Raw genomic sequence first — 12665 nt, 5'->3', positions numbered from 1 at the left:
AGGTTGTCACTGATCTAGAGAAGATGCCACTGGTTTCCCCATCACTTCAAGCTGTATTTCAGTCTACTTGTAATAGGTGTCAATACCCTGTTTCTCTCATATGGCACAACAGATTTTTAAATTATTACCAGGTATTAAGATTTAACATTTACATAAAATTTTCATGCACTAACTATTTTATGGGTGTTCTCTAATTAATCATCTCAGCATATATGGACTGTATGAAAATGTATCTGTTTTGCAGATGGGAAAACTGCAGTTGATTGAATTGCTGGAAGCAATGCAAAAATTGCTTTCATCAGTAGCACTGCTTGGTAGTCAGGCTGTTTACTTTCTACTACTTGTATTTGATTTTTCTTTCTGGTTATTGTGTACAGGGTCTCTGGATGAATTTGATGCAATAGCGATGAAAGTTGTTAATATTAAGGGTCAGCTCTGCAATACCTTTCTCTTCTTTGTTGGGTGAAAAGGAATACAAAATGACAGCTATTTATATGGCAAGAGTCTCTAGGTTAGGGACTATCACAAGGGCCTATTTTCCTGAAAAATTTCTGCTGCTGCCAAAGGAACTGATACCTTACTTCATAATGGATATTTAATCAACCACAGTCTGTCTAGAAACATGTGTATATTGGTGTTTGAGTGTTATCCACCACCTGGGTGTTTGTCATTTGTTGTTTCTTGGTTTGAGATATATGCCAAAATAAGGTTATTTAAGAAAAGAGAAACTGCTATTAAGGTTAAAAGAATAGATACCATGTGAATCATAACACCCACTGGCCTCAGTGTCAGGCAAACACTTGGTTCTATCAGTTCTTGTCATAATTCCTTCCTCATACTTGCCAGCCTCTTTTATTCATGTAGGTGAGCTAACATAGTTCACAAAAGTGCAAAAATATTTAAAACATGTTTTTGGTAGACAGGGAAAAAAGCTAAACTTGTGAACTTACGAAGTGCACAGTCAGGAAAGTAGAAGTTAGTGGCAAAACCTTTGTCAATGTTCACTCTTAGGTTGCATATAATTTCAGAAATTTCGTTGCAGGTTTGAATGTGTTTTCTAATTTGAATTTGAGTATGTGCTCAATTCATGTATATATATCCATTTTATCTAGCAAAGTTGTTTTTCAGGAACTTTGCAGTAATGTTTAGCTTGTCTCCCAGGAATGTGGTAACAATATTGGCTAAATCTAAATTCAATATTTGAGGTTTCCATTGGAATTCCAAAATACTTCTAGATCATTAATTTCTAATAAACAGATTTTGAGATTCTGGACATTCTGTAAATAAAACTTTATTGCATGTGTTGAAAAAACATAGCATTTTCCCTTCTTCTTTGGCCAAGTAATAATTTTTAAAGATTCTAATTTCATTCAGAACAAATAATTCTTTATTACATAGATTTTATTTTTTTTTTTAAATACAGGAATATCAAGTCTTTTTACAGAGCATATATTCGAACATCCCATTTGCTCAACATTATCCACAAAGTTGGAACGGAGAATTTTGTTTTCATTTGTTGACTTTTCATGTACATAAATACACAATAGCAGTTGTTTCTAAATATTAAAAAAGAAAAAAATCCATTTGTCAGACCCGAGTAAAGCTTTAGGACGATGCTACAAGAAGATGACAAAGAGACAATAACAGGTTCAAGGCTTTACAAGAAAAACACTTCAGCATCCAACAGGTGGCTTCTGAAGCTGCCTTCTGCTAACTGAAAATGAGGCTGTGCACATAACTTGTCTGGAAAAGTCTGGCTATCAAAAGTAGGTTATGTCTTATTTAAAAACTATATTCTGAAAACCCTTCATATTTATTTTACAGTATGTATATTTCAACAGCCTGGCTGATCTTAGGTGACTGATGTATCAATCAATAAATCAATCAGCATCCTTTTAAAGGATGTAATCAAAACTGTAAAATAAAGTGCTTGTTTGCTTCATCTATGTATTCTCTGCTCTGATGGTCCTCATGTCTTTCAGCAGCATCGGTCTGTAGATGTCCTCCAAGCTTTGCATGTAGTCTAAATAATCACTCACTCGAAATCCATGCAGTGCTTCCTCCTGCACAAATGCAGAGAGAAAGCACTATTTAGCTATAAAAAAATTTACAACTCAAATTTAGTGAATTCTAAGCTTCTAAGAATAGCTCATTTTGTTCTGATTGCCAGAGCCTGGCTGTTTTAAATAGATTTTATTATGCTTTATTTAGAAATACAGATTTGGCAATATCTGCTTCCACACAGTTTTTTTTCTAATTACATACTTGGTATTAGAGAATTGTATTTCATGGGCACATTGTCTACCTCATTTTTGAAGAATATTTCATTGAAGATTTTTAAGAAAAACAAAGTAAGCTTTAAGAAGAGAAAGCCAGGAAATAAAATATTCTTTTGAAAGAAGATTTTACACCAGCACATGGCATAAGTTTATAAATGTGACTTTTATATACAGCTAGACTCTAAAGAAAAACAGTAGATGTGTATTTTTAAAATCAGTTATAAAACAAGATCTTTAAAAAGTGCCTAAATAGAAACAGAATCAACTGTTCTGCACCACCACAAGTGAATAACTCTTACTAATTCCAAAGCACAGAGTAAAAAAAAAATGCCCTCAGGAAATGAACAGATAATGCTCCTTCTCATGGCTACTATATTGGAGGGGTAAGGAAGATGAACCACAGAACACAGGATCCTGAACAACAGTTAGGTAAAAAGGGTTAATTTGTTGCTGTTGTGTGCTCATCATCTACTAATCAGTATTACACTGCTGGCAGCACGTGCTGCAAAAAATTCTCTGAAGCCAGCCTCTGTGGACATAAGCTGTACCTCTGGTGTATTAACTGTGAATCTCTGCTAAGTAGAATTCTCCTGAGAACATCTACTTAGGCTTGGAAAACTGCATTTCAGCATCTGAACAGGAATTCAAAATAGTCTTTATATTTCTTCTCCTTTACACAGAAGCAAAGCAAAAGTAAGATTTTACGTTCCAAGCTGCTTCTCATGCATTGTGAAAAGGCTGACTATGGTGGAATATAAACTTATATAAAAATATTATTCTATTCTATTCTAGTCTACTCTATTCATCTCACACATATATCTGGAACTAAATGGCATGTAGTGACAGGACAAGGGGGAAGGACTTCAAACTGAAAGAGGGTAGGTTTAGACTAGATATGAGGAAGAGCTTTACTATGAGAATGGTGAGGCATTGAAAAGAAGTTGTGGAATACTCTGGCAATGTTCAAGGCCAGGTTCAATGGTGTAGTGGAAGATGGACTGGAACTAGATAATGTTCAAGGTTCCTTCCAACTCAAACCATTCTGCAGTTCAATTTTTTTTTGCTTCAATTAATTAAGACTTATCAATAGCAGGAGTACAAGTTAAGTATGTTCCTTTTTTTTTTTGTGGTCACTCAATAAATTGCAGATATTACAGTACTGCATTAATTTACATTCTTTTCTCATTAATTTAATAGTACCATGCCAAACCTCTATCTGTTTATACTGCATGTAGCAACACAGAAATTCTCTCTTCTATATTTTACATATTCTATCCAATAATGCCATCAAGATACAGTTTTTAAGAAATGTCTTAAACGAGGGAAAACAAAACAACACATTCATTAGATTGCGTACCAAACATTTTAAAGGAAGCTGATTGTGCTATTTTTTCCATATTTAAGGATATCTAAGAAATGCAGGAAAGCTATTTTTTGGAAAACACTATACACAATTTCCTACCACAGAACAAATAAAATTAAAGTATTATTTCACTTATTTAAAATGACTAATTGAAACTAGTAAGAGTTTCAGATTAAGCAATGTATATATCCTCAGTATTCAGAGATTTGCTTTTCTTCAGCAGCTGAAAAATTAAGAAATCCTTACTTTCAGAAAAACCTGAAGATCTCGGGCTTCTGTGTGCTTCAGGATGTCTTGCTGGAGGTGTCTGAACACAGAAACACACATATATATTTGATAATCAGGACCAAGGAAAATACATATGGCAATGTAGTGACAGATCTCACTCCAGTCCATGTAATTCCAGAAACACTGAGTTATCCATTGCAGACAGATCTAGATGAGAATGAAATTATATATAATTAAATCATTCTATACATTCAGTCATAATTGATCTGCTTAATCTCTTTTCTATGCTAAAGAACCTTTTCCTTATAACATTACCCCATTTGTAAAAATAAAAGGAGTAAAGTACAAAAGAAGCCAAGATTCACCATTTTTGATGTACAGCCTCTGAACAGACTCCTAATGAATTTAGTGACTAAACATTACACTCTGTATCCATGCATCTCACTTCTTCGAGTATATTCTGCCACCTCCTCAGGTTGAGATTCTGAGTGCAATGAAAGCAAAAGTGATTTTTTTAAGATTTTGTTTTAAATGTGGCCTAAAGGGTAATGACAGTGATGACGGCATGTTCAAACTGGGTTTTCCTTTCAATTAAAGTAGTTCTCTGCATTATAAATGAATGTTAGGCCCTTCTCTAAGACACATTTCCATTTAATTGAATATAAACACAGTGACTCCTTAGCCCTGTTCTAAACTGCAATGTATTAAGAGGTATAATGTACATTTCATTTGGTTCTAAACCACAAATCTTCTGCTAATCATTCCTTAAAGTGTTTAAAAACATGCAGTAGAATTACCATGATTCTAATTAGATGACAAGAACCATAGTCTGGCAGTAAAGCTATTTTGAGGTACTTACTGAAGCACACAATCACTTAAATACATCAGAACTGTTTCCACAGTTCAGAGTTCGTTTTTAATACCGCAGTAGAACGGCAAAATCACATGGAAGATATAGTGGCACCCACTAGTCCTCTTTCAGTAACTCGTTAAATAAGTGAAAATATCCTTTTTAGCAGTTTAGAACAGTATATAGTCTATTACTGAGTGCACACAAAAAAGGAAAACAGTGTAACTTGCACAAGAATAGCTGAAGGAGTGACCGTCCCCATGTGTTTTCCTCATCCCAAAACAGGAACCTTATTACAAGCACCTTATTACTATGCTGTCATAAATTCCTTCATCTGCTACTCTTCTCTCTCCAAAGACCAAACCCCCAGCTGACTACTTTAAGCAATGTTTGTACCACACTGGCATCTGCCTCCATTAAAAAGTCTCTTCAGCCGCAAAACTCACAACAAAAAGGAATTTTGAAGGCTTAAGATAAAAAGTATTTTTCTTGCCTTGGCACAGCAATAAGCTTTCTCACTCTGGTGAGATGTCCTTTGCATGGAGCTCTTTACCCTTCATCATGATTGCAATCTTTACAATGCTTCATCCATAGCTTTCCATACCAGCAAACAATTGTTGAAAGTAGGCAAAATGAAAGCTGGCATTATAGATAGTTGTTTTTCTTCTGTAACACCACTTTAGTATGAAAGAATAGTGTTTTACCTGATTGGAATAGTTACAGTAGCTCAAATAAAATTAATTTTTTTCTAATATCACAGAAACTGCTTCCTAGTACAACTACTGCAAATTACCCATTTCTCTCCTATGGAAAATTTAGATAATTGTTCCAGGGAATAAGATATTCTGTTTAAATGCTAAATCTGAGGATTTAGTATATATTATTTTTATCAATTTTTCTGCATGAACATGTAATAAAAGGTCACCAGCTCCAGTACATTGATATTATTCTATGAGTAAGTTATTTTCTACTTTCAGATGCTCTAAGTCACTATGTATCCTTATCTCTTACCCTTAGTTTTATAATCCCCACACAAGTGCCATTTAGAAAAAAAATGGCCAGTAGTTCCTCAATGTTCTTGATTTTGTAGATTTAAGTGAATAGTTTGATGATACTTTAATACACTTTAATCAGTTACCTGGGATGGAGTGAAACCAGACATGTGGAAGGCTGAACAGACAAGCGGCAACTCAGCTTTCAGCAACATTTCAACGTGGTGAGCACTGCAAAAATAGACTGGATGGATGCCATATTCCACTGTTGTAACAGGCAGGTGTGTCTGGTTAACAACAACAACAATAACATCATCATCATTACCAACTACAAAATTGAGGAACAGGATTAGAGACTACAGAAATGTGTTGTTTTTTAATGCCTTGCTGAGAACGATATATAAAAATACACACTTATATGTAAGATAAGCAATTCTGATTACAGTAAATTCACGAATACAAGCCGCACTGACTATAAGCCGCATCTCTGGGTGTTGGCAAATATTTTGGTTTTTGTCCATAGATAAGCCGCACACGAATATAAGCCGCTCTGTCGTTCGCAGCGAGGACCCGCGTGCAATTATTAACAGAACGGCGGGAGGGCGGGGTTTACTGGCTGAGCTAAGGCTGTGCAGGCTCGGCCCGCTAGGGGCCGCTGACGGGGCCAGGTGGTCCAGCACGGTGCTGCAGCTCGGGGCCGGCCGCCGCTGCCCCTGGGCTCGGTCACCCCGGGTCGGCGCTGCCCTGTGGTGGCAGGCAGGGACGGAGCTTCCCCTGCTCCTACGGCAGCGGCGGCGGGCGGGGACGGAGTTTCCCCGCTCCTGCCGCGGCGGCGGCGGGCGGGGACAAAGCACCCCGTCGGCTCCCCGAGCCGCGGCAATGGCTGCGCGGGGCTCCCGTCGGCTCCCCGGGCCACAGCAATGGCGGCGCGCGCTTCCCCCCCCCTCCCTGGGCCGCAGCAATGGCGGCGCGCGCTTCCCCCCCCCCTCCCCGGGCCGCAGCAATGGCGGCGCCGGCTTCCCCCCCCCCTCCCCGGGCCGCAGCAATGGCGGCGCCGGCTTCCCCCCCCTCCCCGGGCCGCGGTAGGGGCGGCCCGGGTCCCCCCTCTCCTCCCCGGGCCGCAGCAATGGCGGCGCCGGGCCCCCCCCCCGTCTCTCCCCTGGGCTGTGGCAGAGGAGGAAAGAGAGCTCTCCCGCCTCTCTCCCCGCCCCCCGTTCTGCCTACACGGAGCCAGGCTCCACCCGCGGTGCAACAAAGTAGCGATTTGTAACAATCGCAAAATGCCGACTTTGCAGCTGCTCGGCTCAGCACTCTGGCAGGCACTTCTGAGGTTGTATTAGCCGCTCCTGATTATTAGCCGCATTTCCGGTTTAGGAGCAAAATCTTAGTCAAATTGGTGCGGCTTGTATTCGTGAAATTACTGTATTTTAGAGACAGGAAACAGGATAAACAAAATAGGCTGTACTTCCACCAAGAAAAACATGTAGGTAACTAAAGAAAAGTGTTAATAAAAATATCCTGATTGTTGCTGTGTATTAGCAGTCTAGCTCCTTATTGTATACACAATTTAATTGTCAAAACAGGGATGGAGAAACTGTTGTTATATTTTAAACAGGAGAACAGAAGGAAAAAAAAGACTGATTTCTGCTGGATTTTTTCCCTCCATTTAGTGGTGGAGTAGAACTTTCATTATTTTTGAAGCTGTTTTTTGTGTGCACATATCTTTGCAGTATGTGTGGAGGGTGTGAGTGAAATTCTATTATGTGCAGCAAAAGGAGCAGAGGTTTTATCACTATGGAAGGCTCTGGATATCAATGCCCAGTTCCAGTTAATGAATCCTTGGCACCAGTGGTTTTTTAGCACTCATACAATGGAGCAAATTTCAGCACAAATTTCATTATGCTGGAACAACCTCAGGCCAGACTCAGTGCTGAACAGACCGACATCATTAACCCTTCTGGTGACAAGAGAGATCACTTGGTATTGCTACAGAAGCTGCCATGCAGAAGAAGTACAGAATCTAATCTGTGCTTCTTGTACCCCACAATTCTCTGGCAGAGACTACAGTTCAGAGTTTATGTTCGAAACATTCAAGACAACATGGCAATGAACAAAGAGTTTTATTTTAAATAGCTGGGAACACCCATAATGAAAGATAGAAATTATGCTTCCCATACTGCACCCTCAATCCAGAATACTGGCAATTTAAAATTGTCAATCATATAGTATGTGTGCAGTAACAATTTTAAAAATTTACTAAATATACTCAAACCTATTAAGTAAATTTCAAAACTGTCACTAAAAAAAAAAAAACAGATGGATGGACTTGCTCTGTAAAGGTCATTCAGGGGTATCACAGCCTTCACACAGAATTTAATGCCACTAACGAGGTTTGTTTTACTGCCAGCTCTCAAATTCATTAGCATTGTCTTCACTATCAGTCCACCTGCTACTTGCTCCTTTTATACAAAAAATTAAGCAAATATAAGATCTACATTTTTCCATGAAGTTTTTAGGGTCATGTATTTAGCTAGGGGGCCTTAAGGAAAATATATTACATTAGGGAAAAAAAAAATAAAAAAAAAATTAACAAAACCAGCAACAACAACAAAAACCCAAGAAGTAAACCAAACTAAGGAGATTAATAAGATCAATAACGTTTCACTTGTAAACTTTCAAAGAAGCGTTTCAGAAAGAAACAGGTTATAAATTCTTACAGATAAATGCAGTCTTGGTAGCCAGAGAAATGCTGAAACAAGAAGACATGAAAATTGCCGCAGAAACGTCAGTGTCTTCTCCCTGTCCCCTGACATTAGGAGGAAGATGGAAGATGCAAACCAGTCATAACCAGCATAGTTGTCCTGCAAGCAGCCTGAATGAGAAGGTTAAGGGACTTGGGCAGAGATCTTCTCATTCTCCTACTCTCCTTCAGCAACCACAGTTCTCCTCCTTCCCAGGCCCATGCACACACAGCCAGGAGCTGGGTTGTTAGACACGGCCAAGGAGAACAGAGCTGCACAGAAGGCAGCATCAAGGCACATTTGTCTCTCAAACTGAATTAAGAGAAACAATTTAAGCTGCTTCCCCCATACACTAATTTTTTCACTACATAAGTAGTCAAGCTAAATCAGTAAAATAAATAAAAAGTAAGTAAATGTAAAAAAAACCTGCACCAAAACAAGTGTGCTTATAAAGTGCAAGAAAGGAGAATAGTGGAAGGGTAAAACAGGAGTTACAATTATCGGAAAAAAACCAAAAACATAAAAGAAAAGCCTTAAAAATGAGATTCAACACATTCCGACTAATATACCTGAACTATAATTTAATAGTGGTATGCAAATCTAACAGAAAAGAATATAGCAAAGCTTGTTAAAAAGCTGTTATCTGTTTTAATTTTTTTTTAAAGAAAGTTCCACAGTTGATCCAAAAGAACCAAAAGTCTAGCCACTCCTGTTGATCAGACTGCATCTACTTATCATACTTATCACTACATAGGCAGTATCATCAACAGTGTTGGTATTGTGGGAGAACCAAAAATACTCATTAATGTTTAAAGGTGCATCGCTGCAAGCTCTTTATCACACTCAAAGATGTGATCCCACTCCAAAACAGTTGATGACAAATATGAATGGGATTTGCACTTTTAAAAAAGTATGGAAACAAAAGGATGAACATTTTCCTGACTGCATTAAGTATGCATTTAACTTAATAAAATTTCAAAGTAAAAGTGCTCTTTTAATTTTTTTTTTCTTTCCATAAATATTACACACTTACACCTCTACTAAAAGTACAAACCAGGAGTTCAAATTCCACTGAAATTTTTAGACTACAGAACTTACACCATCAGGAAAGGATACAAAGAGAAGATACCACAGTTCTTTGCTGTTGTTTCAGAAACTCCTCACAATTCATTAACACAAAGCACAGCCCATTTTCAGCATCTTCTTTTAGCAAGTTTAAGTATTTTCCATATCTATTTCACAGAGTTAAAAAAACAAAACAAACCTCTTTAAAGAGTAAATATTCTTTTAATTCCTAAAAAAGAACTCATATTTAATAGATCTTTATTTAAAAGCTAAATGGTCATAAAGTTGTTCATCACTAAAATTATGATATACACATAAATGATTAAGTAAAACCTTCTATGGTCTACCTAGAAAGGATACAACAGCAAACATCTGCTGCTTATTGTTACAAATCCTCACTCAAATTCCCTTTAGTTCAATTTTAGAGACCATGGTGGGGAGAAGCAAGTATTCTAACACAAACAACTCAGTTTCTACATATACAATATTTAGAATTGTATATAATTATTATGCATGTAATTATTATAATCAGAATTCAAACATTAATGCTAAAGATAGCAATCTGTGGAAGTACAGACATCTAAGCTTCTCCTTCATCCCAGCTCTGCAAATTACCAGCCAAATGAAATGTTTAAATGGCAGCAAACTAAGCTCAGCTAAACAGAACCATTTAGAGAAGTAATGCGGGGGAAAAAAAGACACATAATTCAGGATAATGCAATTTTATAGTAAATCTTGCTAGCACGTTACAATTAGTCTACAAAAATAGAGGATAATAACATACATAAACTGTAAAGATAATTTAATTATGTACTAATACCTTTTTCAATTTCAGAATTCTTTTTCTTAAAGTTTATCTTAGATTTAAATGGCATAAAGCAATGAGTTGATGGATTAAGTATTATTAGAGTCATTCCATGAAAATCAAACAAATCCTAGAAATACTCTAGGGAAATATTTTAATGCCATGTACCTGACTGTCATTTCAACACCAAGCTGCTGCACAGACGAAAGGTTTTCTTTCTTCACATCTGCATTCATGGCTAAAACAAAAGAAAATAAATTAAATAAAGTATTATAAGAAATATTATATGAACTGAATGCTAATGTAAAGTTCTTTCTGTGTATGAATACAAATTCCGGAGAACTGTCTCCTATTCAAAATTATTTTGGTAGTGTTTGGAAAGGATTCATAAAGAATCTGCATTCTTCACAGACTTTTTTAAAAACTAAAATCACCCTCTTTATAAGGAAATCTTCATGGTTAGTATGGTTATCATGATGATTATCATTAGACTCACAGCAAGTGACATCTTTTTCAGCTCCATATCTTAGTAGAACTTTATCCTTTACAGCCTAGAAATCAAGGCAGCCTATTCTGATCCACTTTCTTCCATTCTAGAGGCCTTAAAATTTCCTAGCTATAATTCTAACGTTATTAACAAAAAATCTACTTTTATATGAATCCCAGAAAACTTTAAAACTGATAGATTTAGAAATTAATTAAATCCTGTATTTACATTCATTTTTTCATACAGCAAAATAGACTCAATTTTCTTCAGTTGCTTAAATTAAAAATCTAAATTAGAAAAATTAATAAATAATGATTTAAAGCAACCACTGCTGTAGCATTTCCTCAAAATTCCAAACTCTAAATTAAATTTTAAATGGGCATTTTCCCCATCAGGTACATGTTATCATCTAAGATAACTATACCACAGTTAAAAACCTGCAGTCTAATAATGTTATGAGTTACAAAGCTGAGGGAATAAACCTTTAATATACTTTGAAAATGCTACTTAAAAACACCAAGAAATAAAACAAACTAAAACCCTTACTAACTTACATTTGTTTAAAATGTAAATAATAGATATGGCAGCAGAAGTTAAGTATATTAATTTAAATGACAAATGTAATAATGTAAAAATCCAGTTAAGAAGGTCACACAGTAACTTCTTATGCATTTTTTTTCTATATCCTCAGACAGACAGAGAAATCTCAGAGAAAGTAAAGGATTCCCTGGATATTTATGTAGGTAAACACTCTATGTTCCTAGCACGCCAACAGGGACTAAGGTATTAAAGATTAAACAGTTACAAGTTCAGGAAGAAAAGGACTCAAAGGGGAAAAACACCACCAAAAAGAAGACTCTGTCTGCTCATATGAGATGAGGTAGGTTAAAATTTTTATGAAGAAAATAATATAGCAAGATTAAATTCAACAATGAAGCAATAAAACTCAGCAGAGAAAGCATGGCAAGAATAAAACCCCACTTTGTTTTATAACTTTCATAGAGAGCAATAATTTAAGTGTTACAGTTGTGAGAAATTACAGTAATTTCACAATTATAAGCCTCACCATTTTGACTAAAGTTTTAGTCCGAACCTGGAAGTGCGGCTTGTAATCCAGAGCGGCTAATATATGAAAAAAGTTCTGAAATTTGCCAACCCGGAAGTGCGAGCAGGCAGCAGCCCCAAGACAAGCCGAGCCCACCCGGTCCCGGTGGGGTAGCCCCGGGCCAGGGGGAGCAAACGCGGCGGGGGCAGGGCGGGCAGCCCCGGGCCGGGGGAAGCGAACGCAGTGGTGGTGGGACTGGCAGCGCCGGGCCAGGGCCAGCCCGCCCAGCGGGGGCGATGCGGGCGGGGGTGAGTGAGCCCAGCAGTGGCGGCAGCAGCGCACCAAGCGACAGCGCTGAGCTGGTTCACTTGGCCCCGTCAGCAGCCCCGAGCGGGCCGAACCTGCCTGGTCCGAGCCGAGCCAGTAAGCCCTGCGATCCCGCAATTCTGTTACTAATTGGCAACTCTGTGAAAGTTGCACGTGGATCCTCGCTGCAAACGAAAGTGTGGCTTATAATCCGGTGTGGTTTATATACGGACAAAGAACAAAATGTCACCAACACCAGGACATGCAGCTTATAATCAGGTGCGGCTTGTAATTGTGCCTTTGACAATATATTTATATATAACAAAAATCAACTGTTCTTTGAGTAAAATAATCTTATTCAATAATCTGATGGGACTGAAATGTAAACCCACATCAGAGAGGTTTTTTGCAATCCAAAGAAGAGAAGTTCAAATATCTTTTGCATAGTGTACCAGCAGTGCAATCTTTGAAAGAATACATATAAATTCACAGTGCATTTCAGTT

At 37.5% G+C, this 12665-nt stretch overlaps 1 protein-coding gene across 5 annotated transcripts in view; it reads right to left on the bottom strand.

Moving 5' to 3' along the window:
* Positions 1-1312: 1312 nt before the first annotated feature.
* TBC1D32 (TBC1 domain family member 32) overlaps positions 1313-12665 on the bottom strand; it is a 76149-nt gene continuing 64796 nt past the window's right edge. For 4 of the 5 annotated variants that reach the window (XM_033054752.1, XM_033054753.2, XM_033054754.2 and 1 more), the window contains 6 exons: positions 10492-10561; positions 9570-9685; positions 8430-8584; positions 5859-5999; positions 3889-4077; positions 1313-2063 (listed from right to left, as the gene is read on the bottom strand). In XM_033054752.1, coding sequence (XP_032910643.1) covers positions 1944-2063; positions 3889-4077; positions 5859-5999; positions 8430-8584; positions 9570-9685; positions 10492-10561 — 791 coding nt within the window. In that variant the 3' untranslated portion in view covers positions 1313-1943. The remainder of the gene's footprint in view (positions 2064-3888; positions 4078-5858; positions 6000-8429; positions 8585-9569; positions 9686-10491; positions 10562-12665) is intronic. The other variant, XM_033054755.2, reaches the window with a different exon arrangement.

This window comes from Catharus ustulatus, chromosome 3, assembly GCF_009819885.2.
Source record: "Catharus ustulatus isolate bCatUst1 chromosome 3, bCatUst1.pri.v2, whole genome shotgun sequence".
NCBI classification, from domain to species: Eukaryota; Metazoa; Chordata; class Aves; order Passeriformes; family Turdidae; genus Catharus; species Catharus ustulatus.
Note: the sequence above shows the minus strand (reverse complement) of the source record. Positions and strands in the feature narration are given on the sequence as shown.